This window comes from Gadus chalcogrammus, chromosome 5 (genome assembly GCF_026213295.1).
Source record: "Gadus chalcogrammus isolate NIFS_2021 chromosome 5, NIFS_Gcha_1.0, whole genome shotgun sequence".
NCBI lineage: Eukaryota > Metazoa > Chordata > Actinopteri > Gadiformes > Gadidae > Gadus > Gadus chalcogrammus.
Genome location: NC_079416.1, coordinates 11478548 through 11504609, shown reverse-complemented (window position 1 = coordinate 11504609; position 26062 = coordinate 11478548). Strand labels below are relative to the sequence as shown.

Here is a 26062-nt window from a genome sequence, read left to right as displayed (position 1 = left end):
AACACGCGCATTAGCGCACACTCCCAGGTGTTGGGCTAATATATGTAGCCCCACAGCTCAAGAACCGGTCCGTCGGTCCCAGTGGGACACATTCGTAAACCCATATTAATGAGAGTGCTGTCAGGGTGCTTAGAATCCCTTCCTCCTCCCTCTCTTTCATTCTCCCTGCAGCTAATTTCCCAGGTAGGCACCCCAAGACGTTTGAAATAGCGTGTGAAATAGAGCGACAGCCTCACAACGGAGGCCGGCTCGACCCACCACAGCAGCAGCAGGCAAACAAACACTGGCAGATGAAGGCTGAGGTTCGAGTGATTAGAATCAATGTATTGGTCTCTATGTCTATGGTCCCGCCACCCGCTCGAGACTGGGGGGGTTGGGTGGGGGGGGGGGGGGGTTGTTGAGGTGAGGTCAGTGGTGGTCTCCGGGCCCTGGTTTGTTACTCTTGCTAATTGTAGTGAGGGAGGGGGGGGGGGGGAGGACGTGGAGGAGGCCATGGGGGCTCGGGGAACTACCCACCCAGGCCCACGCTGCTGTTCTCCAGCAGGTAGCTCAGGTGGTCGAACATGGCCTTCTGGTTCTGCCGGCTGATCCGACAGAAGTAGCAGAGGAAGCGGCAGCAGCTGGCCACCATCTTGGGGAAGGCGATCTCCTGCAGAGACCGAGAGAGAGAGAGAGAGATGAGAATTAGCGCTTAAGGATGGAGGGAAAGTTGGGTAGAAAAGCATTAGAAGAAAACTAGGGAAAGATAAGGCAGAGGGAAGGAAGGGAAGAAAGGAACGAGATACAAATACAGAAAGAGAGAAAGACCTAGAGAAAAAAAGGAGGAGAGAAGGAATAAAATAAAGAAAGTACGAAGAGAAAGAAATAGAGGGAAAGATAAAAGGAAAGAAAAGAATGACAGTAACACAAAGGACATTGCAAAAGATCCAGCGTACGGCGCGGTTGTTTTACAATTCAAGGGGACACAGTTCAGGCGAATGCCTGTTTATCTTCCTCCAGGCTGGTTGCTATAAATTCCCCTCGTCCGTCCACACGCTGTCTTTCTTAATTAGCGTCTGAGGGGACTGACACCGCCACACACACAAACAGCCCCCGCTCCGCCCTCTCTCCCCACCATCCAGGTTTCTGCAACCCGGACACACAGAGGAAGACCTCCGGGGACCCTCGTCTTCATTAGAGGACTCTCGCCCCGGGAGATACAGAGCTCCGCATGCGGAGGATGATCACGCAGACGGAAAAAAAAAATCGAAACTCAAGAGATCTGGGACACTGAAAAAAGCTTCTCATGGGAGTGAATGATGTACTATGTGTGCATTTATTCCATTCATGAAGGCAGAGAGGCCTGTTCCTCGGCCAATCGGCAGGGGAGAACAGTTGGTGGGCGGAGCTACCTGTGACTTGTCTCCTCCCAGCACGTTGACCATGACCTCCATGACGGTCTCGTGCATGCCCAGCACCCTCATCAGGTTGGGGTGTTGGTAGAACACCTTGTTGTTCATGATGTCACTGCAGGCAAAAGTCAAAGACAGATGCGACTGTCAACACAACACACAAGGTCAACAAATGTGTTAAAGGTTGGCGCAATATCAATTCATTCAAAGTCTGACGTTTTTGTTCAGGTGTGCTGACATACGACCAGTCGATTCATTAATAAATGAACAAAGTTTTATCCATCCATCAACGTTTTTCATCAAATACACCAAAATCAAAACTTTGGGTTTTTAAAACACTTTTGAATCACCCCGATCCGATTTTTAGCAGCAGCAGCCACTAGCCCAGAAACCAAACAAAGACCCGCCCGGCCGAGTCATAAACCCCGTGAGAGAACCGGCACGGAGGCGGCCCGTACCCGAGTCCGTCGATCATGAGCTTCTCCTCCTCCTTGCCCATGCGCACGGACAGCAGCGAGCGGATCTGGCCCAGCGACGCCAGCAGGTTGATGGTGTCCTGCACCGACACGCCGCTGATGGTGTAGCTCTTGCGCATGGCACCCAGCAGCTCGCCGATGCTGTCGTACTGCCGCCGCAGCAGGCTGAACATCTTACGTACCAGCTCCGGGTCCTGGATCTGACACTCCTGGGCCCAGCACACCATAGTCTGGGAGATGAGCTCCTTCAGGTTGGCTGAGGAACAGAGTCAGAGGACCACAGTCAGAGAACCACAGGGAGGGAAAAACAGAGAGGGAACCACAGTCAGAGAACTACAGTCAGAGAACCAAAGAGAGGGAAAAACAGAGAGGGAACCAAAGTCAGAGAACCACAGTCAGAGAACCACAGTCAGAGAACCACAGGGAGGGAAAAACAGAGAGGGAACCAAAGTCAGAGAACCACAGTCAGAGAACCAAAGTCAGAGAACCACAGCCAATTCCATTGTATTTCCAGTACTTTCTGCTGTGACACCAACAATTCCCGTCTGGGATTAACAACATGAAAACATCAATAAATAATATATACATATATATATAAAATGGTTATAGACCAGGAGTGGGGGGGTCATGAGGAAGAGGAGCGCATGATATGGATTGTCAGAAGGGACTGGGGGAAGGGAACCAACAGAAGGGGAACCACAGTCAGTACACCCAGATAGGTGTTTAATGGGTGTATCAGTTGTCGCCGGTGAACAACAGCCAAGCTGCTGCTGGGCTGATACAACAGCTTGACTTATGGAGCTCATCTTCTATGCATGCAATTCAAATGGAGACGTTTGAAAATAGGAAGAAAAAACACTAATAAGAGAAAATACTGTTGTTTTCGTCTCTTCGGTAATGTTGTAATATTTTCTAGTAATAAGTGCCATAATCCCCTGGTGGATTTGACAGGGTTAGCAACATGATTATATTATTCTCTGTATTGTTTTGCATGTGAAAGCAGTTGCACCATCGTTATTATGGTCCATCTAGGCAAACACCCCAAAATTGCCCCCGATTAATCATCTTAATGAGAAACCTTAATCCATTGTATTTATTTCTTGATATTTCTTTATTTTCATTGTATTGTTAAGCACCTTGTATTGCAATTGAGAAAAAAAGGCGCTATGTAAATAAAGTTTGAATGATGATTGATTGATTAATGGATGCGAGTTACTGACTAGGTTGATACCTCCCCATCTTTAGTCTTCCTAAAGATGAAACTTTCCAAAGTTGAAACTCTATATGTATTAACCGCAAAGTCTATTTCCCCTCAGTCGTAACATTGGCCCGCTGAACACAATGAACCCAAGGCTCTCTGCTTCCCACTGCAGCAGTGACTGCAGTATTGTGGATCTCCTGGTGTAGAGATGGTTGAATCCATTCCAAACGCAATGACTTGAATACTCTATGAGGTCAAGCTGTCTTGAACCTTTATTTTTCCATGTGGGCATGTTGCCTTGACAATGTGTAATGATAAAATCTCAATCAATATAATGAAACATTCTCTGAGATGTACGAGGCAAATATCCATTGTGCTCCATAATATTGCGAAGGATGACATCTTATGATGACATGATTGCAAACACAATTACCATAGGATAAGGTGTCAGAGGTAGACTGGCCTTCTGAGAGCTCCCTCCATTATCATGTCGTGTTTTATAGCTTTGCCTTTCAACAAGATAACATCTGCAGAGGTGACACTTACTGCTGTAGCCTCAATCTATAGGCCATTTCACGCCCATTGCCACCTGTCAGGCACATATTCTACCACACACACACACACGCATGCGTGCAAATACACATACATACACACACACTTGCATCCGCACAGACACGCTCACACACGCCCACACATGCCAACACACAGCTACTAGATCACAGTTGAACGTTCCTGTTGACTGAGTACTACCAGTACAACTCATCTTTAAAGCCTATTAAAAACACACTATGTATTTCAAAGACGCACTCAGCGATGCAATAAAAGCGAGCTTTGAAAATAACTTAACAAGGAGCTCCTTAAAGGCATTGAAGAGGAGCCAAACCTAAAGCCGGCTCGCTCGTTTCATTCATCTCTGCATCCCCGCCTCAGAATGGGAGCTAATGAGTTGTAGGCTATGTGAACAATGAGCCATTGTCCCACGAAAGAAAACACACACGCTCCTAGGAGCTCATTCAAGAGGAGAAAGGCACTTGTGCATCTTCAGTGGAGCGGAGGAAAGACGAACACTCTGGCATCGGAAAAAAAGAAGAGGAAAGGGAAGAAAAATGACTATCTGGGTATTAATAGCAGCGTACGGTATTCTGCTTCTGCAGCTAAACGGAGACATTTCTTTGGACAGCTCATATGTGGGTTACCCTTAAGGCTTCGTTAAACCTGGATCGATAGGCTGCCTGACTGTGTGTGTGTGTGTGTGTGTGTGTGTGTGTGTGTGTGTGTGTGTGTGTGTGTGTGTGTGTGTGTGTGTGTGTGTGTGTGTGTGTGTGTGTGTGTGTGTGTGTGTCTGAAGAGTGTGTATACCGGAATGGCTGTGTAAGAAGAACAGTAGGAGCCCTTGTGAAGAGTGAGACACATCAATTTGAAGAGGCAGAGCCATACCATTGATTTCCCTGTTGACTTCAAAGTGCCCCAGTGTGCGCCCCCTGGTGTCTGCCTATGTGACCACGTGTGTTGATGGGAGCTCGTCGAAGGATCTGGTCCTTAGGGAGTGTTCAATCAACCCAAGCCGAGGCTGTGTATAATTGTGAGGCGCTAGCACGTGAGTGATACGGTACGATATAGGTAGAGATAAAGAGCGAGAGCAGGAGAGAGAGAGAAAGAGAGAAAGAGAGAAAGAGAGAAAGAGAGAAAGAGAGAAAGAGAGAATCGTTAGGTTATAGATCCTGCTGCTCAGGAGTCACAGGTAGACAGCCATGCTCAGAAATGAGACTGCATTCCTCCTTACGAGCACAGGCGACGAGACACACACATACACACAACATCCCCCCACCCCCCAAACACACACACACACGCACACACACACACACTCCCACATGCACCCACATATCTTTGAATGATTTCCCCCACTAACGTCATACGCTCCGGCAAATCTTCCCTGTCTTGAGTGTGATAAAACGGCGAATGCTAAACCATTCGTAGCATTACGGCACACACACACACACAAACGCACGCACAACCCCACATACACACACACACACACACACACACACACACACACACACACACACACACACACACACACACACACACACACCACTTTATCAGCGGTGCGTGACAATCTATTGCTCCGCTCGTATCTGGTATCGCACATTAACCACGCTGCCTTTGAGTAATGGCAATGGCCATGGTGCCTATTGTATCTTTGAGGGTTCCTGGGGTCCCAGAAGACGTAATGGAAAGGAGACGCCTCTTCCAAGGCATGGTGAATAATCTGACTGGGCTGGGCAGGCTCAACTCCGGACGGAGCCGTGCTAGCAGTAAATAACAGCACGACAATAGCTGCCCATTGGCTGCTGTTATAGCCCCAATTAGCCAAGGAAAGGGAAGCGCCAAGGTACATGATGAAATGAACACACTGGAACGTGAAGGACACACACAACCGCAACGGCGCACACGTGCACACATAGCCAAGCGCAGACGCACGCGCACACGCACAGAAAACAGAGGAGGCGATCGCTCCGATAAATCCATTCCTCCAATAAATCAATTGAGAAACTTGGAATCAAAAACACCTCTGGTGGAATCATCAGCGAGAACAGGAGTGGATGTGATACAACCGAAGCCTTGGCTGCCAGCACCGACCGAGCCACCAATCAATCAGCCCTCACCCAGCAGCACCCAGCCAGCCGGCAGTCTCTCACTGAGGGAGAGGTCTGCCCCCCCCCCCCCCCCCCCCCCCCGAGGGTGCTTTCATAACGTGTGATGAGGTCTGTGGCTTGGGGGGTCTCACTGAAGCTCCCTCCTCTCTTTGTGGAGAGATTGCCTTTCTGCTGCCCCCCCCCCCCCCCCCCCCCCCTCGCCCCTCTTCCAGCATGCACCTCAGCCATCAGAATGCACACCTGAAAAGGATCTCCTGCTATACCTGCTGCCTGCATCGCACGCCTCCAAGAAGGGAACAGAAGACAATAAGACAGTGGAGAGAGATGGGACGATGTGTGGATTCAGTGTGGCGGCGGAGAGGTATTTTTGGCATGCCTCTGAGTGCCCTTTTGAAAAAGGTGAGGTTTTTTCGATTGGGCGCTTTTCTAAATGGAGCCTCTAAACACCACTCTGTCCGTCATGGTCATCGAATGGCCGCTTATTCTTGCGACCGGTCTCTGGTCACATAGTGTGTGTGTGGAGGACAGAGGAGGTCCGCTGGCCTGCGGCACGTAAATTGCAGTCGCCATCTAAACTCGAGGTCAGGAGAAGGTAGGGCCTGCCTTGGCGACAGACGTCACATCATTTGTATATCGGTAGCATCATAACGTAATTGCCTAAATACTATTTTGGCAGAATTGTGATATCTAATCTATCTCTACTCTCCTAACGCCGCTGATCCACACAGTGCCTCATTGGCTATATCCTCAGCCAATCAGAGTGCTTTTTACATTCCATAATCACCTTTTTGATGCTAAATACGAGAACAACCGTAGAACATGACTTCGGCCATTATACCATGAGGCTAATGATATGCGGATCAATGACATCCGTCCTGGCGCTCGCGGTGAGCGGCACTTGAGCGTGAACCGAGCGGCGTCTGGCCGCATCACCTCGGCGTTACCGCCATCTGTTTGTTAATGAGAATCTCCTCTCTGCTTCATCCGGGTGTGTGCGTGTGCCGCCGCGCGTGTGTTCCCCGGGGGCCCCGGAGCCTCGAGTCTAATCAGGTGGAGGATCTGGAGGGTCTAGCGCCTCGGTGCTTATTGCGCTCCGCTCTCTCCTGTCAGCCTGACCTGGAACACGCCTCCTTAGCCGTGTCTCACCGTGGCGCCGGCACACACACACACACACACACACACACACACACACACACACACACACACACACACACACACACACACACACACACACACACACACACACACACACACACACACACACACACATGTGGGTGTGTGTGTCTCTGTGTGTGTGTCTTTGAGAGTGTGACTGTGTGTTTATGTGCAGTGGGGTTCAACTCAATTTTTTATAATTTATTAAGTTCCTTATGTTGTGTATTATTCACAAAAAAAAAAAAAAATCATTCTTTAGTGTGACCTACACAACATTGGAAGCAGTCAACATAAAAACTGCTCTGTCCTTTAAGCCAGGCCGATGTGTTGAGATTAATTTATATTATAAACTTCTTTATTTAACTATTGAATTGTAATATAATTTTTTTTAAATAAATATTTTTTTATTTTAATCGCAGCCTTTGCGATTTGCATATCGCGTTCTATTGCATCGCGATTTCGATTTGAATTCCATTAATCATTCAGCCCTAAAAAGAAAAACGTGAAAGATGGTGCGATCTACGAGAGAGACGCAGAGGAACTGTCCTTACGAGGCTTTTGACGGGATAAAAAACAAGTGGTCAGTAAAATAAAGAATATGTTTTTGCACTTGTAAATAGTTAGTTGCGTTTGTAGCCTACACTCAGACGTGAACTTATTCTTGCATGCGGGTGTCTTCATTCATAAAAAAATAAAAACATTCGGGAGTGTGCAAATTATTCTAAAGAGGTCTAGACTCCGTGCGCAGCCTCGCCTTTTCGAGTGAACAAAGAAAGCCCGTGCCGTGACAAACGGGGTATTTTTGATCAAAAACTCAACTTCACTATCGCACCAACGTGAACCGCAGCCCGCTAGCCATCATGTTTAATTGTTTAATGGGAAAGAAGGGTCGCATGGACTATACGTCATCCAGCTCAGGTTGCGTAGCCGTGCTTGTGCGCGTGTCGCTCATTGGCATCTGTACCGTGGCCTGAGCACACCTCTCCCAAGTGTGCTCAGGCCAAGGAATTGAAGTGGACTTGAGTACGGTTGGCGTGCTCACACTTGCCAAACGATCTAGACTTGAGCACGGTACAGGTGTGAAACGGACTTGGGCACGGTACAGATGGCTTAGTGTAAGTGCGCCCTAAGAGAGAGAGAGAGAGAGAGAGAGAGAGAGAGAGAGAGAGAGAGAGAGAGAGAGAGAGAGAGAGAGAGAGAGAGAGAGAGCTTGGTTTTAATTCGACTGCACTGCACCTTGTCCAGATCGGGCTCCTCCAGAGGGCGGGAGGAAGGGGGAGAGACAGAGAGAGAGACAGAGAGAGGGACAGAGAGAGAGAGAGAGAGAGAGAGAGAGGGACAGAGACAGAGACAGAGACAGAGACAGAGAGAGAGAGAGAGAGAGAGAGAGGGACAGAGACAGAGACAGAGCGAGAGCGAGAGAGAGGAGGCCAGTGAAAGGGCTTCAACTGCCAACATGTAGTGAAGGATAACAGGGGATGAGGAGGAGAGTAGGTGGCAACGAGGGCAGCTTTCTCTCAGAGCTGAAATTGCCAGACGCCTCCCAGAAGGGTCTGGGATTACCACTTTAACGCGACCCAGTGCTGCTACATTCACTAGCCCAGCTTCAGTACAACTATGAACACTTTCACTGTTGTGTTAAGGGAATCAGAAAACATAACTAATCAGGTCCCTGGGGACAAATTAGAGCTAATTTCCCAGCAGGTCAGGTTAAGAGGAAAAAAGAACGACGGGTATTAAAATAAATGCTTTGGTTATAAGCTTTCATTTAATTTCCACGCCGTATTCTATGGTGTTTATCCTTAGTATTAACAAGCATGCATAATGCAAACAATAATACTCAGAAACATACACGTACATACATTTCATTGCTAGCTAACAGTAGCACTAGCATGAATTCTAAGCCATTATCGGCAGCTCCTTACATGGTGCCGTTTCCTGCATCTCCGCCGGCTCCTTCTCTGCCTTCTGCTGCTGCCCTTTGATTTTCTGAACGAGGGCCAGAAGGCGACCTTTAATGGACGTATCCAGCGCCTCTTCCTCTTCCTCCATCGGGATTCCTTTATGCACAGAAACACACACGTTCACGCACACACATACACACGCAGACAAAAGTGCACGAACAAACACATACGCACACCCACGCGCACAAACAACCAACACATACAGCACAAACAAATGAGTTCACATACAAACACACGCACACACACACACACACGCACACAAACAAACACACACACGCACACACACATATACACACACAAACACACAGAAGAAACAAGCACATACAACAGGGACAATCTTATTAAAAACGATAAACAACTGCAGACAGTAACAGCCTTGCGTTGGATATGACTTTATACGTCTATATAGTTTATGTACGATCATATATATATTTATATATGAATCCATCTCTTCTAGTCGGTGCTCTGCGGGGCGCCGGAGCAGATGAGGGCCAAGCGGAGAGAGCGGTCGTATCTCTGTTCAGCCGCAGGGACTCCAGCCATTCAATTATTTATCCAAACATCAGGGCGTCTGGCCCATCTGCAGCGGCACCCAACACCCCACACCTCAGAGGGACGCACACACACACACACACACACACAAACAAGCATGTACGCACACACACATACTATGCACACACACACACAAACACTATCCTGTCACCGAAATCAAAGGGCCTGACAAAAACGACCGCAAGGAGTCGTTACTATTTCCCCTGCACTTAATTGAGAGTGAAAACACTCAAACCCTTTGATGGGGCGCACATTAAAAGACACACAAATCATATCACACAGCTGTTGGCCAAGACGTCATTCACGGTATTTCATAATTTAATTTGCAGCTGCTCCCACTGATAAACAAAGCAGGACAAAAACAGCATTGGAGTGCGCCTCTATTTTGCAATCATTCATTCTACGTAGGAGTACTGATTAAACCAGCTCGACTCCTCCTCAGACCTGACCATGAGACCATGAGACTAACTTAGAGTCTTAGTTTGGTAACCAAGCATTGGGCAACTCCAGCCAGGGAGGAGGGCCCTGGGTCATGAGCTCTGGTCTCATTGGGCGACTCCAGCCAGGGAGGAGGGTCCTGGGCCATGAGCTCTGGTCTCATTGGGCGACTCCAGCCAGGGAGGAGGGCCCTGGGCCATGAGCTCTGGTCTCATTGGGCGACTCCAGCCAGGGAGGAGGGCCCTGGGCCATGAGCTCTGGTCTCATTGGGCGACTCCAGCCAGGGAGGAGGGCCCTGGGCCATGAGCTCTGGTCTCATTGGGCGACTCCAGCCAGGGAGGAGGGCCGAGGGCCATGTGATGTGATCTGATTGGCTCACCGCAGTGGAGGCGGAGCTCATTGTGGAAGTCATACAGCTCCTCCTGGATCTCCTCCGGACATGGGCAATCATCCCCCGTGCTGAAGTTCAGCAGCATGTTGATCTGAGACACACACACACACACATACACACACAAAATCAAACACACACACAAGGACTCAAACGCACATGCACACACAAAGACCACACAAGACCACACGTGCACCCACATTTCCACACGTATACAAACCAATCACGTCCAGACCACACAAAAAATACAAAAGCCATTGTTATGGATGATATTATATCATAATAAAACATATATTACGCAACACATTGGGATGTATAGAGAGGTTAGGCAGTGTCACTATACCAGCAGCAGAGACACACAGCTCTGGTGGAGCCCGTCACCCTGGGTGACTCAAGGCCTCCATGACACGCCGTTACATCAGTACAGTGGCTGTGAACCACCCCACTTCATCACCAGATGAGACCCTCCAGGCGCGCGTGTGTGTGGGTAGTGTGTGTGTGTAAACCTCTGAATGTTTGTGTGTTTGCCAAAGATGGAATATCAGGATTTATTTACACAAACGCTTGCTCTCACACGCATACACGCACACACAAACATACACACGGGGAAGGCTTTGGGGAACACTTAGCGAGATAAAGACAGAGATTGACAAAAGCCCACTCAGATTTGTTCTGGGCGAGTGGCGGTATGTGCAAACTTAAATGAGCAAAGAAAATGACGCAAAACCCGAGGGAAGTTAAAGGGGTGGGAAACCAATGACCCATGTATGTGGAAAATGACCAAAGTGACTTCAAATATATCTCCACTAAGCCCTTCACACTGTTGCACCATTTAAAGGTATTGAGGCCCCATGCTTCCATTTGTGTGTATGCATTAGAGGTTTTTCTGTGCATGTCCTAGTGTGTGTGTGTTAAGAGGGACAGAGGGAGGGAGGGAGAGAGGAAGAGAGGGACAGAGGGAGAGAAGGAGAGAGGATGTATATATATATATATATATATATATATAGATATATAGATAGAGTGAGAGAGAAAGAAAGAGAGTAGCAATAGTGTTCATCATGACCTAAAGGGCTTCAGTAAATGTATCTCTCTCTTGCTCTTTGTCTCTCTCTCTCTCTCCCCCCCCCTCCCACCCCCCTCCTGGCCTGATCTCCCTCCATTCCATCATTGTGTATGTTGACGTGACAACCAGAGTCGGCACTATAGGTTGGACGGCCGTAATGAGGTTAACTGCAGCAGATGTTTGGTCTCAGTTGCCACGGTGAGGCGGGAGAAGAACTGGGCATGGGTTCAAAAACACAGGCCTTCACTGAGTTATGGGATGGGGACAGCTCATGGGCCAAAACTGCTAGCCTTTGTCCTTCTCGCGCCGTGATTCTACTACGGGGACGAATCAGGGCGATCCTTAATCTTCCGCATTACCTAAAAGACACGGGCGGCAGTCCCGCTTTGGACATTCAATCACTCACCGCAGTGAAATTGGGATTTAAGAGAAACAATTACTTTTAACTTTAGCTGCAGTTCTGCCTTTGAGAACATTTGCATGAGAGCCACAACAGACGATATTGTGCTTCCACTTTTGATTTAAGTTAAGACCCATTTCCCTGGTTCTCGATTGATATTCCGGGGAATTGAGTTGTGAGTAAATGCTGTGCCCACATTGCTCCTCGGTGGAATCCAATCGTTTGTTAGCGTTGAGCACCCGATTCATCTGCCGTTTCCCCCCCCCCCTCCTGCTGCTTTGTGTACACCGCCAAACCATGCATCTGCTGCTCTCTGCCACGCCGCCGTCTCACCTGCTCCTGCGGGGGCGAGCGGAACTCTTTGGTCTTCCTGGCGGTGACGGCGGCGGACATGTTGAGCGCCAGCATCAGCTCGTTGTAGCGGAACTTCTGGTTGTGCTGCAGCTTGGAGACAAAGTGGTCGGAGAAGGAGGCGATGGCCTCGATGCGGTGCTTCAGCTCGCAGTCGCAGAAGTAGTGGAGCAGCTCGCAGATCTGCCGTGGGGCACACACGTACACACGCATCATAACACGTACACACGCATCATAACACGTACACACGCATCATAACACGTACACCCGCATCATAACACGTACACACGCATCATAACAGCTACACACGCATCATAACACGTACACACGCATCATAACACGCACACATAGGGGTTTAGGCACACAAAAACACGCATCATGACATGCAAACATAGGGAGGCAAACACGCATGCATGAACACATGAAAACAGGGGCAAATGCACACGTGCATCCACACACACAGGGGCAAATGCACACGTATCCATAAACACGCACACACAGGGTCAAATAAACCCGTACATGCACGCACAGGTGCAAATGCACACACACACACATGCAGGAAAACGCACACATAGGCAAACGTACACGTACACGCGCATCATAACACGCGCACACAGGGGAAAATGTACACGTACACACATGCGCACGGCATATCATACATTTGTACTACTAATTTTACTGCTACTGGTCAAGTCAAGTCAACTACACGTAAAGTCATTCATAAGAGCTTCACAGGCCATTTCTTATGGCCTTATATTATGTTTGCTTCTACTTTTACTATTACCACTATTACTACTGCTGCTCAAAACCAGAATACAATAAAACTGTTAAATCAATAATGACTTAATTATCGTTGTTTAACATTCAAATTAACCTCAAATTAGCCAACAGTGAATAAAACCAGTTGCTTTTCCCATCGGATTCATTTGATGAATGATTCTTGCACTGTTTGGGTCGCATATCCAATGTTGAATGCAACTATTGTACAAAACGTGTGCGTCCATTACCTGCCGCTTCACCGGCTCCGGCAGCCTCTTCTCCAGCAGCCCTTTCATCGGCTGCCTCCCGTCCTTCCCCGCCTCCTCCTCTCCGGCCTCCACAGCCTTCCCCTCCTCCCCTTTAAGCCCCTCCTTCTCCGCAGGCAGGACGGCGGCGGTGTCGGCGGCGGCGGCCTCCGCGGCGGCAGCGGCAGCGGCGGCGGCGGCGGCTTCCCGCTCCGCCCCCGGCTCCCCGAACACGGCGGGGTCGATGAGCAGAAGGATCTTGTGCACGTCGCCGCTGGCCAGCACCCCCATGGTCAGCAGGGTGCTGATCAGCCTCAGGATGGGCACAAACTGGTACTGCACGCTGCCCCCCACGGGGTCCCGGATGTGGTGGCCCCCGCCCTGCACGGCCTCCGTCAGCATGCTGATGGCCTTCTCCTTCAGCGCGTCCAGCGGGATCTGGGGGCTGTACAGGTGCTGCTCCCGCTTGCTGCCCACGAAGCACGGCGGCGCAAAGTTGAGGCGGGGCTTGAGCGAGGTGCTGAGGCCCACGCCGGGCGGCAGGTGGCGCTTGGAGGCGTCCGAGAAGAGGCGGATGGAGCGCGTCTCGGGGGTGACGGGGATGATGAACTCGTTGTTCATCATGAGGCGGGCCTCGCGCGCCGTCTCCAGGTGGATGCTGATGAGCACGCTGTAGAAGCCCTCGCGCAGCATGCCCGACAGGTACTTGTTGTCGATGATGTAGAGCAGCTGCGACTGGTCCAGGTGGCCGCAGAGGGCGTGGGCCACGCGCGTGTTGCCCAGCGCGCACAGGGCGCAGTAGAGCTTCAGCGTGTGGTAGTGGAACTGCTGCATGTCCTGCTGCTCAGACAGCTCCATGATATCCACACACCTGTGGCGGGGGGGGGGGGGCGATTCGGGGGGGTTATTGTTTTATTTTCTCAATATTATATTTGTTAAATGTATATTTATTTGATATATATTTTTATTATTACATGTTTTATTTATATATATATATTATGTTAATATTTCTTGTTTTATTTATTATTTATCTTTTTTTTTTTAAGATAAGCGAGGGGAAGGCTAAATGGTGTGGAACCATTTGGGGTGTTAATGCTAATAGCTGTGATCCGATTGAGCTCCATCTACAGTGAAAAAATATTCCAATTGTTTGCCATTCATATTCAAACGAAATGTGTTGTCGATGCGTGTCGGCGTGTTAATGTGTGCACAGTGTTCATTAGTCAATATGCAAATGTAAGTGTGTAAAAAAAAAAAAAACACAGAGGGCATCACACATATACAGATAGTCTGTGTGTGTGCGTTACTGTGTTCTTTGCGTGCGTGTGTGCAGACGTTTTATAATCTGCTTATTTACATTAAGACACTGCAACAAAACACACAAAATAAACGACATAAATGTGAAATACAGAGCACAGCAGGCGAGCACCCACAGACCACACACACACACACACACACACACACACACACACACACACACACAGACACACACACACAGACACAGACACACACACACACCTGTTCTCCTCGGGTATGTGCACGGCCAGCATCTGCAGGGGCTCCACACACTGGACCATCCAGCCGTGCCTCTCGCTCACCCGGCCCGTCTCCACCTTCAGGAAGCTGTTGGGCATGCGGCTCCACAGCACGGCGCTGATGGACTGCACGTCCAGCCGCGGAGGGCACTGCGACACCGGGTTCTTGTGCTCGCTCTTAAAGATGGCCGACGACAGGGGCATGGTGTTCTGGGAGCAGGAGGGACAGAGGAAACAGAGTGGTGAGTGGTGAGTGCGTTGAATGGGAATAGGAAATGGAATGGAAAGTTGAATGGAGCTTCCATTTGGAGAGGGTTAACATAACCTATGTGGCCTGCCCTCTCACTACTGAGAGTGCTTCTTTACAAAAGGATTCATTGGAAAATTACTCATCCATCCAAGGTAGCACGTTGATTATTTCTATTAATAAATGTGGTCCGTAGAAAAATAAGGTTTCTTTTTTTTACAAAAGACGGTGGCCGCGGTAAACAGGGGCCTCAGTGAATGCCGGTCAGGGGCCCGTACCTTGATTTTAGTCAGCTCAAACTGGAAGAGGTTGGCGCTGGTGGGTCGCACAAACACAGCAGGGAAGAGCTTGGTGTTGGGTTCCACCTACACAGCAGAGGGGAGCGGTGAGTGGGTGTCGCCCAGCGGACGGGAGCACATGGAACAGCAAGAGAGCATGACTTATAGGAAGTGGCTTGGCTAGAAGAAATGATCAACAGTGTGTTTGTGTGTGCGGATGGGTGTGTGATGCTGTGTGTGTTTCCGTGTGTCTGTGTATGTAAGCCTGTGTGTCTGTGCAGGAGTCTGTGTGTGTGTGTGTGTGTGTTTGTGAGCATGAGTTTGTGTATGTGTATGTGTGTGTATTTGTGTGCGCACACGAGTGTGTGTTTGTGTGTACGTGTGTGTGTGACATGTCTGCGTGTGTGTGTGTGTGTGTGTGTGTGTGTGTGTGTGTGTGTGTGTGTGTGTGTGTGTGTGTGTGTGTGTGTGTGTGTGTGTGTGTGTGTGTGTGTGTGTGTGTGTGTGTGTGTGACATATCTGCGTGTGTGTGTGTGTGCAGCCGGATGACTCAGAGGCTCTGTGACTTGGTGTCACTGGGTCTGTGAGGCAGTGGATACCGGAACATTGCATTAACCAGCGTCTTCCTGAGAAATGGTGGTTCTTAGGGTGTCAGGGAACAACGTTTGTGCAGGCAGGCGTTTAACTCGTCATTACACACGTCACAAGGCTGGGGTTTTAAATAGCACAGTCACATGAAAAGCGCATCATTAAACCGAAGAAGAATGGAGACCAACTATCTGTAGAGCAAGCCGAGGGATGGATAGGATGTATGGGTGGATGAAGTGATGGAGTTATGGAGTTATGAATGGGTGAAGTGATTAATGGATGCAGTGATGAATGGATTAAGTGATGAATGGATTAAGTGATTAATGGGTGGTTGATTGGAATAATGGCTGGATGAAGTGATGAACGGATAAAGTGATGAATGGATGGGTGGATGCATGACGGTATAAATGGATGATGGATAATTGAAAGAATGGAGGGATGAAAGATGATTGGATCACAAAGCGGCCGGCTGGATGAATGGATGAACGACAGTCCTCAAGGGCCCAACCCCCCCCCCCCCCCCCCACCAGAAGTAGCAGCAGGGGACGTGCGTGGGGGTACTACCTGGTAGGAGGTGGCGATCTCCTTGCCGTTGACGGTGAAGGACAGCAGGCCGGTGGCCAGGTCGATCAGGCAGCCCACCTCCAGGTCCACGTTGCTGCTGCTGGAGGAGTGGGAGCCACTATTCACCTCCCCGGCCCACACCATGTAGCAGTTACTACGCCTCACCCTGCCGCCGCCACGCCAGGAGACCAGGGGGAGAAGAACAGGGGTCGAAGGTTACAACAATATCAACATTAGAAACACCATCGAATATTGTAAGCATCACAGCATAATTTGCGAAATCATATTTTAAGGTTCATCTTGTATTTAGCATCAAAAATGCCTAAATCAAATAGACGACTTAGAAAGATAGTGCTTATGGAATTTAAAAGGAATCTGATCGGCTTAGGATACAGTCAATGAGACAGAGTGAATCACCAGCATTAGATTTGGCCAAAATACGACTGAGGCAATTATGCTATAAGGCTAACGATATCAAACATGGCCATCAAAACACAAGAGCAGCCTTTAGTCTTTTTTCCAATATACTATAGAGGGCTGGCTGGACTTTAACTGATGATGCGCTTCTCATGAGAAATGGTGAGCATTCAGTTTGACATTCAATATTCACCCTGTTTTGCTTCCTAATCTCAATAGCTCATTAAGAGCCGATTAGAGCGATTAGTCTTGTTTACACATTGGACACGGTTTCACACACATTCCTTCCAAATATCAAGGACACAGGATGTCCTTGATATTCCAATTGCTATTCCTATTCCAAGTGTTGAATATCAACATCAGCGATTTAATGGTGTGAAATATTATCCATAATTCAGTCCTCAGACCAAGACAAATCTAAATAAATCATAATTCAATGAGCAGTTCTGCTTTTCAAGGGAATTGTCAACTAACATCAGTGTGTAGCGCTTCTATCCAAACCTCCATTACCCTTCTTGAATCGGCTTTCAAAGGTTATAGAAAAGACGACAATAACAAACTAAAATGTTGAGAACTCGCTGTACTCTGTGTGCATGGCGATGCATTTCATACACGCTGCAACCCCGGAGAGACAAAGGTTGGCAGGTTTAAACTTGGATGCGCGTAGCAGCGCGGTTTGGCCCGTGCGGCTAAAGGTGTGAATGGAAGAAGACCAAAGGTGCGAAGAACAACATCAACAAGAGAGATACAATGTTTGTCTCTCCTAAGTCTTCTCCGATGTTGACATTGAGGAGAGGTCATTTGAATTTCCGCTCAAAAGATGGACTCACGTCTCGTGGACCCGCCCACGCTCGTCGCCCAGGGTTACCGTCACCGTGCGGTTCTTGCTGAGGTTGTAGTTGTTGCTGAAGTAATGGTAGTCTGGGGTCACCCAGCCCACCCACACGCCCGCAGGCTCCTGACCGGCGAACACACGTACCGAGTGGTAGTACTGGAGGAGACACAGGCATCCATACACACACACGCACACACGCAGACACATACACACACACACAAATACATCAAACACACAAACTCACTCAAACACACTCACACATAAACACACACAAACACACACACAGTATAACGTCAACAGGGAGGCAGGAGATAAAAACACATATTAAATGAGGAATTGAACGCTGGACTTAATACCGTGGTGATGCTGCTGTAGTCCACTCTTCTGGCTTCTTCCCCGTGCTTCACAGCCCTCAGTGGGTATCTATGGTAACACAGAAAAAACACAGTCATCAGGACCAAGGATCAGGGCCCCGTTTCCCGAAAGCGTCGTTAGCCTAAGTGGATCGTGAAGTGCGTCGAAAGGGCATCGTAGAGTTTTCACCGCGTTTCCCGAAAACATCGTGGGGAACGAACGTCTTGAAAACGCTCGTAGCTAACGAGTACTCCAGGGGTGCTCTTAGGTACTCGTAGGACGCTAAGAGCATCGTCAGCTATAGCCTCAGTGGCGACACCATCGGACATTCCGTCTATTGGATGCGTTTTATTAAAACGCATTGCGCCTTTATGTTCTTAGTTTGGTAATTAATAAAGATTATGAATTAATTTATTAACAAAGATGTTAAAATGGCCAAAATAAAACGGGACAGTCCAGAAAATGTTTGCGCAGGCAGGGCACTCAAAATGTGTGAGAGAAAGTGGGGGGATTTGTGCAGACTGACATAGGCTACTCATAAAACGTAGCATAAAATAATGTAAAAAAAAAAATAAAATTAAAAAAAAAAAATTAAAAATAAAGAAATAGAATAAATTATAAAAACCAAGCAAAGGAGCAGGCAAAAGGCTGGGATATGGTGGGGATTGGTCACGTTGACGGGAATGTTTAGTGACATGTGGGAGGGTGGAGGGGGTTAAAAAAAAGTCTCAATCACTCTTCGACGCGCATGAAAACCAGCCGCGTAGTTATGAGGGAGGCCGTCCTCACACCGATCTTCCTCGTCGTCATCGTCCTCAGCGTCCTCCGGTTCAAGCAATGCCACCCCAGCCTTAGCTGCAATGTTGTGCAACATAGCCGTCACACATATCACGGCGCATGACTTGGCCGGCGAAAACTGGAGCCCTCCGCCTGACCTGTGAAGGCATCTAAAGCGCAACTTCCACCTCCCGATCGTGCACTCAACGATGCACCGGGCCAGACGGTGGGCATCGTTGTATTCCTCATCAATACATACCTTACCCTATTTCCGGAGGGGCTTTTATAGCCAATCAAATTATCAATCAAGGAAACCCTTATGCGGAATCAGATTAAGTCGGCTCTCTTTGCAAAGCATGTTTCAGAAATCAGCCCATTAAGATAAATGTAGTTGTCACACAAGCTATTTTTAATTTTTTGTCATATGGAATTATTTCAGGGGGGAAAATGCCGTGAAACGCACAGTGCATTCAGGATTAGGACTGATATATGTCGGTTTCAGCCTAATCAATTGTGTTTTAATGTCTTTAGCATTCATATAATTGCAGTCTATTTTTTTCGTAGGCTACTCTGCTGTTGTCCTTGATGGGGATATATTTTAACCCTTTTTAACACAATTTTCCTGCGACATTCCTGCGTCTCCCCCTCCTACGGAGCCCATTTCAGCACCGTGTCAGTAGACAGTTACAATCCTACGACGTCGTGAGTGCAGCGAATGCGCGTTCACGTTAAGAGGAGTTTCGGGAAACGCTCCAAAGAAATTATCGATGGATCGCAAGATCCATCGGGAGAATGATCGTACGAGCGAAGATCCATCGTTATCGGGAAACGGGGCCCAGGACTGTAGCAATACATTTAGTGTGTTGTTATAGTTATCTTGAATGTCTGTCTGCTGCACAACGTACAGGACAGGGGAGACGGACAAGGGGGTGGGTGGAAAGACCACAGAGGAGGCACTGTTGCATAGGACCACAGGTGGGAATCGAACATCGGTCGGTGCACGCACAATCGCATAGGTTGTCTTTTGAGGGGGGTATGTGTTTGTGTGTGGTGCCGTGTGTGTTTGCGGGTGTGTGTATGTGCATGAGTCTGTGTGTCTGTATGTGCGTGTGTGCGTGTGTGTGCATGTGTGTACATGAGTGTGTGTGTGTGTGTGATGTCGTGTGTGTTTGCGTGTGTGTGCGTGCATGTGTGTGTGTGTGTGTGTGTGTGCATGAGTGTGTGTGTGTGTGCACGTGTGTGTGTGTGTGTGCACGTGTGTGTGTGTGTGTGTGTGTGTGTGTGTGTGTGTGTGTGTGTGTGTGTGTGTGTGTGTGTGTGTGTGTGTGTGTGTGTGTATGCATGAGTGCGTGACTGTATGAGTGCGTGACTGTGTGTGTGTGTGTGTGTTCCACGGCAGTCCAGACCTGTGCTTGACTTTGAGGGTCTCCTCCTCGTGGACCCCGTTCATGTCGGCCACGGCGCTGGTCTTGAAGAGGGAGTGGAGCTCCACGGGCATGCTGAGCCGGCAGAACACCATGTCGGCGTTGCTGTTCTGGGTGCCAAAGGTTTTGTGGGTCACCTTCAGACAGGGGGGGCTGTCGACCGTGCCGTCGATCCTTGTGATCTGCCCCAGGGAAAACCCCCAGATACAGACGTTGTTGCATCTTTTAGTTGGACTACAAACCCTGAACCCTGTTTAACGTGTTGGTCCTTAACGTTAAGGGTCCTTAAACCCCCAAATAACGTCTAAAGTTCTATTTTGATGTTAGAGAAAAATTATATTATGTACAAACTTGTTAACGCAGTGACACGAGAAGGCAAGTCGAGACATTGACATCCATTTCTATTTATTTTTCTTTCTCAGATTTACTAGCACTCAAACAATGCTATAAGTTACACTTAACAGGTGGCTTAGAGCGCCCCCTAACCCGGGGATTCCACCGGACGCGTTACGGCCGCGTTACGGCTGCGGCACGGAACGGCTGCGACTTTGCCCTGCTTGCATTTCCACCGGGCGCGTTACGGCAGCGCAACGCTGCCTTGCGAGCCAGCCGTATTCACGCGAGATCACGAGATCACGCGAAAATCCTAAACCTAATGTACTCACCTTCCACTCCCAAAACTACTGCAATTAAATGCCAGGCTTTGTCCTTTCTGACATTGTCCTTATAAAAAGGATGATTTGAGACCCTTTGATTGATTGACTGCTGACCTGGTGCCACCGGTCATGACGTAATAATGTTGATGTGAAGTTGTGATAGGCTACATGAGCTGAGTATTGTGTTTTATTTTGACCGGATGCTCTATGGCTTTTACTTTTTCACTTCCTGCCCTGCTCGATCTGCTCTGTTGAAATTGACGCGGTTCAGCAACGGCTTGCGGCAAAAATAGACATGCTACGGAATGATAGCGCTGCGGCATGGCGAGCCGCTCCTGGGACGCTGCTGAGACGTTCCGTAGCCGCGCCCGGTGGAAATGGTCTCATTGATTAGAGTTGAACCTATCTGCTGCGGTGACCGCGGCCAAGACATGCCGCAGCCGTAACGCTGCTGTAACGCGTCCGGTGGAATCAGGCCTTGAGGCAAGGGAATAACAATGACTCCAGTTGACTATCCAATGCATCCATAACAATTTCTGTGTTCAATTTTACTCAAATCCACAGTTCACCTCCCCTTCAACACGGGGCCGAACCCCGACTCACCATGAGGTGATTGTGGTCCTTGGGCACGTTGACGAAGGTGGGCAGGCGCTTGCTGAACCACATGGTCACCTCCCTGTTCATGTTGACGGCGAAGGGTTCAAATCCCTCCTGGAGGCCACACATGGTGTAGTACCTGAAGGAGCTGGCCTCCTTGCCCAGGTTGATGCGCCCCACCTGGGCCAGACCCAGGCTGCACACGGGGATGAATCCTGGGGGTGAGCCCGAGACCAGGGCAGGAGAGAACAGTCAGATAGATACGGGGGAGCTGAGATGAATAAGACACACATACAGACTCACACACATACCCAGACACTCGCACACATACACACACACACATAGCAGGGGGCTTCGAAATCAATCCTTAGCCTTTTGTGGAAATAGCCAATTTGCGAGCATCACATTAAATAAGGGTGATTTGGGAATGGGGGGCCACTTATGTTTCACTAATTTCCCCCAGCAGGGCATTTCTAGGTTACAACCTCAGCAGGCCTGTCAGCACGCTGGCTAAGATCCTCTCCGGTTAAGATGTGAAAACCACACGTGTTTGACTGCCCTCATTCACACGCTCAGACTCAACGACACTGTCTCCCACGCAAGAGCCTTGACCTCACATCTGTCCGCTGTGGGACCTCCAGACAGAAACACACACACACACGCGCGCGCACACACACACGCCCTGCCTACCGTCTTCGGTCTCAAAGTCGGCGAAGCAGAGCTCGGAGCCCTTGTTGGTGATGAGGATCTCGCCGTTGAGGGTGAAGACCATGGACTTGTCCTCCATGTTGATCATGCAGCCCACCACGTCGCCAGCCCGCCAGGAGCGGCCGAAGAAGCGGCTGCCCATGTTCAAGCGGTGGCCCTGGGCACACACACACAGGGAAACACGTACTGTTAACACCACATTATAATTGAGTCAGAGCGCTTTCATCCGAAGCGACTCACAAGTGAGGCGGAGGACAATCTCAGAATAGAATCAATAGAATCAAAATAGGAGCAACTACAGAAAAGGAAGGAGAATAATGTAAGGGCTTCACAAGCTTGTTTCTGAGAGAGTCAACTGGACAGTTCAATTAAATTAAATTGTATTTGAATAGCCCTTAATCACAGGTAAAGTCACAACAGGCCATATATGTATGACACCCCCTGACCCTAGCCCACCAGAGGGAAAGAAAAAACACCCTTAATAAGCAAGGAAGAATTCTTGTGAAGATACGCAGAGTGGGGGATCCCTCCTTCAAGGCATGGTCAGGATGGCAATGGGTGCCGTAATTGACGTACATACAAACATACGGGCAAAACATTTTAAAATCGGTAAGGAGAGTCCAGGCATTCAGATGTAGTAAGAGACAGACTGTATTATGGAGGACACTATCACCAGAGGGCACAACTCTAAACCCAGAGTGCATAAGAGGTGCATGGCAGAGACACAGATTCCTAATCTATGTTTGTTGGGATGTAATATCAGGAGACCACCGCCCCACGCTCACGAAGCAGAGCGCTGCAGGTCTCCATCGTGCCTTTACGCAGCTTAATGAGCCGCCTAATTCCTTCTTCAATCAAAATCTAATTTTAATTAGGGAGGGTTTAAAATATCACCGGTGCGCTGTCATAAATTGTGCAGCACCACAACCAGATGCATCAAAACCCAAAATCGCTATGGTAACGATGACCAACGACCGGGGAAGAGGGGGAGGGGCGCGTCGCTCTCACCCGGTATCCGTCGAACACGAAGGCCAGCTCGTCGGTGCCGAGCTCCAGGTCGGGTTTGCAGTCGGGCCGCGCCCAGCCCACCCGCATGTCTCCGCCCGTCACCGCCTCGAACTCAAAGTACCACTTGCCGGTGCGCACGGCGTAGGTGCGCTCCACCCGGAAGAAGCGGATTTTGTCGATGGTCAGCCGCTCCACCACGTGCCCTGATCAGGGGGGCAGAGGGGGGATACGGGTCAGGACAACAACACCAGTGGAGAGCTGATATAGCCCCTCTGTTCCTTCACCCGACCGCTGTGGGCTTGTGTTTGACTTGGCTAACTGCCGTAGAGTTAGCCTCATAGCATAATTGCCTAAGACATATTTTAAGGTTCATCTTGTATTTTGCGTCAATTTCCCAAAGTCGAATAGATGACTCAGGCAGATAGTGATTTTGGTATGTAAAAGCACTCTGATTGGTTTAGGATATAGCCAATGAAGCAGAGTGAATCAGCAGCGTTAGGAGAGTAGAGTGAGGTTACATATCACAATTTTGCCAAAATGTGACTTAGGCAATTGTGTTATGAACGATATAGAGTCATTGCTGATTAGCTACTTAGCTATTTTTTCTTCAAGGCTGGGATTCACAGGCTGACATTTAAGAGGCAAGAGGTGGGTGAGGGATCCCACCCAGGTATCCCAGCCTTAATCCAGAGCCTGGCGTTAGAACAAGCCTTGACATTATTACTAAAAACAAAAAGGCAATTTAAGGAAATGGAAGGAGAGAACATGAGAGCTCTGCAATCAGTGATAAGTGGGCAATACGTGGACTTGGCAATTACAGCATGCATCTGCACAATGAGTATTAGTGTCAAAACGTACTTCGATTTTCACTTCAGTGGAAAACGCTTTTTGCGTTGTCAGCATCGTAAATACTACAGAAATCTCAGAGTACATTTAGACCGTAAAGCATACCTCCCTCCTGGTCGGAGGGCTCGATGTTGTAGCCGTAGCCAATCAGAGTGCGAATAGCTTCTCGCAGGCTGTCCCGATTGGACTTCTTGGTGCGCTCGTCCAACAGGGCGTAGGGCACCAGGCGGGGGTTGCGCTTACTCTTCACGTCCTGCGTCGAAAGACGACAAGAGTACACAGTCAATTTACCACCCCGTTCACACTTCGTTCCAACGTCGTACACAAGCTAATTGTTGGCTCGGACAGGGGCCAGCTCACCAACATCCGCCTGTTCGCTGAACCACCAGGCTGCCCGAGCCTTTGATTGAGCTGCTAATTGTCTGTGGGTTGCGATTACTGCTCCTCTTAATACATTGTCTTTCACCCGTGACCTTTAGCTGAGGCAGGGCTGGCAGGGCGCGCTTAATATATGGACACGGCCCCGTTATGAAATATTTAACGGCTTGTTGCCCTTTATTGCAAAGACATCCCGTGCCAGAGTGGGGGGAGCCGGCCGACATGCAGCGGAGAAATGTCAGCGCCACGTATGAGTCCTCGCTCCGAGCACTACTGCTTTTTCAGTGCATGGGATTTAAATCTATTATTATATTTTAAAAAGTTACAATACTGATATATTGTTATAAAACTGAAATTGCACAAACGTTAAGTAAGAAATCTCTTGAAGCAAGAGGTTATGCTTTTTCATTTTCTCCTCATTAAACGGAAAATTCAAGATTTTTCTCCCAAAGAAAACAAGCCTGAAAGGAGCGCTCTTTATGATTCTGCAGTGCTGTCCCATGGTTATTAATAAGATGAGTTTATTATTCATTTGAATTGGTATATATTTTGCTTAAACATCCTGCAGGCCTAAGCTAACGATTAAGCCAAAGAAGAGCACACTTACCGTTTGCTATCTAATATATAAAAAAAATATTTGGGATGTATTTTAGTTTCAGTGTATGAGTCTAATTTCAATCATACCTCAGCATATGAAACACTTGCATTGTAGGACATACACAAAAAGCTAATATCTCAACAGTCAGTCAGTACGTTTGCTATTGTTCATGCAGCTCGAAGTGTGAAGGCCTACTGCAGCTCTAAATGAACTACACTATCCAACTTCCCACTCTCCCTCAAGGCTTGGACTACAACAGAGTCGATTCAGATTCATTGTCCACTAGTGGACCAACTTGTTGTGGAGTTACCAATCATTAGTTAATCCCTATTGAACCCGGGTAGATGCAGTCTCTACATCATTATGACACCCAGCCCCACTGCTGAGCCTATGCAGAAGCCAAGGGAATGGGGCATATCTTAATCTGCTGATGAGATCAACACTGCTTTAGTGGACTTGTTTCCCTCTCAGAGACAGAAATCGTCGTTGGGTTTGCTCCCTACCTGCTGGATACCGTAGGTCCATCCCTGCTTGATGCGGTCCTTGGCCCACACGTTGTGGGCGTTTTCGGCCAGCTTGTCCACCAGAAGCTCTTGTCCCGGGGTCAGCTTAATGTCAGACAGGTCCAGAGGGGTTGGCTTGTAGCCGTTGGACATCATATAGCTGAAGGGAACAGGTTGTTTATGTAACAAAAGACCATTTTGTTTATGCAATTTAGAAAACAATTTAAGATAGTCAAGATGAGCTTTTTGGTAACTTTTGGGTCTTTCGTAGGGATCATTTAACTATGTTTCTGTTTGTAAAACCTACAGTGTGCAACTTTTTAACGCATGGTCTCATGTAACCAATATTTATGAAATTTTGTAGACTAAACAATGAATCCCTATTTATCGTTTGATTAATCGACATGCAGTGGCCCACCAAGCCAACGCTGCAGGGCAGCCTTCAGGATGAAGAGGTTCAATCAGGGAGGGGACCCTTACTTCTTGGGGAGTTTGATCTTCTTCAGGCTGTCCTCAGCACCGGGGCGGACCAGGAGCACATGGCACCCTAACGCCATCAGGGTCCTGTTGGGGGGGGGGGGGGGGGGGGGGGGGGGGTACATCTGTATCAGGATACGACTCACGGTAACTCTGATCCAAAACACAATTACTCGTCCACTGTGTACGCTTCGGTGTGACAGCTGGCCTTTCTCTGGGTCACACCGGCTCA

The 26062-nt window shown here is 48.7% G+C and overlaps 1 protein-coding gene across 1 annotated transcript in view; it reads right to left on the bottom strand.

Moving 5' to 3' along the window:
• The window catches only part of LOC130382111 (ryanodine receptor 3-like), a gene marked incomplete at its 5' end in the record, with an annotated part of 92896 nt that overhangs the window by 46539 nt on the left and 20295 nt on the right, over positions 1-26062 (bottom strand). The window contains 19 exons of the mRNA XM_056589721.1: positions 517-649; positions 1392-1506; positions 1850-2123; positions 8806-8940; positions 10214-10316; positions 12019-12219; positions 13044-13911; positions 14559-14785; positions 15101-15187; positions 16253-16418; positions 17500-17660; positions 17861-17927; positions 20042-20241; positions 21319-21527; positions 22003-22177; positions 23029-23231; positions 23980-24127; positions 25354-25513; positions 25834-25917. Of these exons, the coding sequence (XP_056445696.1) occupies positions 517-649; positions 1392-1506; positions 1850-2123; positions 8806-8940; positions 10214-10316; positions 12019-12219; positions 13044-13911; positions 14559-14785; positions 15101-15187; positions 16253-16418; positions 17500-17660; positions 17861-17927; positions 20042-20241; positions 21319-21527; positions 22003-22177; positions 23029-23231; positions 23980-24127; positions 25354-25513; positions 25834-25917 (3716 nt within the window). The remainder of the gene's footprint in view (positions 1-516; positions 650-1391; positions 1507-1849; positions 2124-8805; positions 8941-10213; positions 10317-12018; positions 12220-13043; positions 13912-14558; positions 14786-15100; positions 15188-16252; positions 16419-17499; positions 17661-17860; positions 17928-20041; positions 20242-21318; positions 21528-22002; positions 22178-23028; positions 23232-23979; positions 24128-25353; positions 25514-25833; positions 25918-26062) is intronic.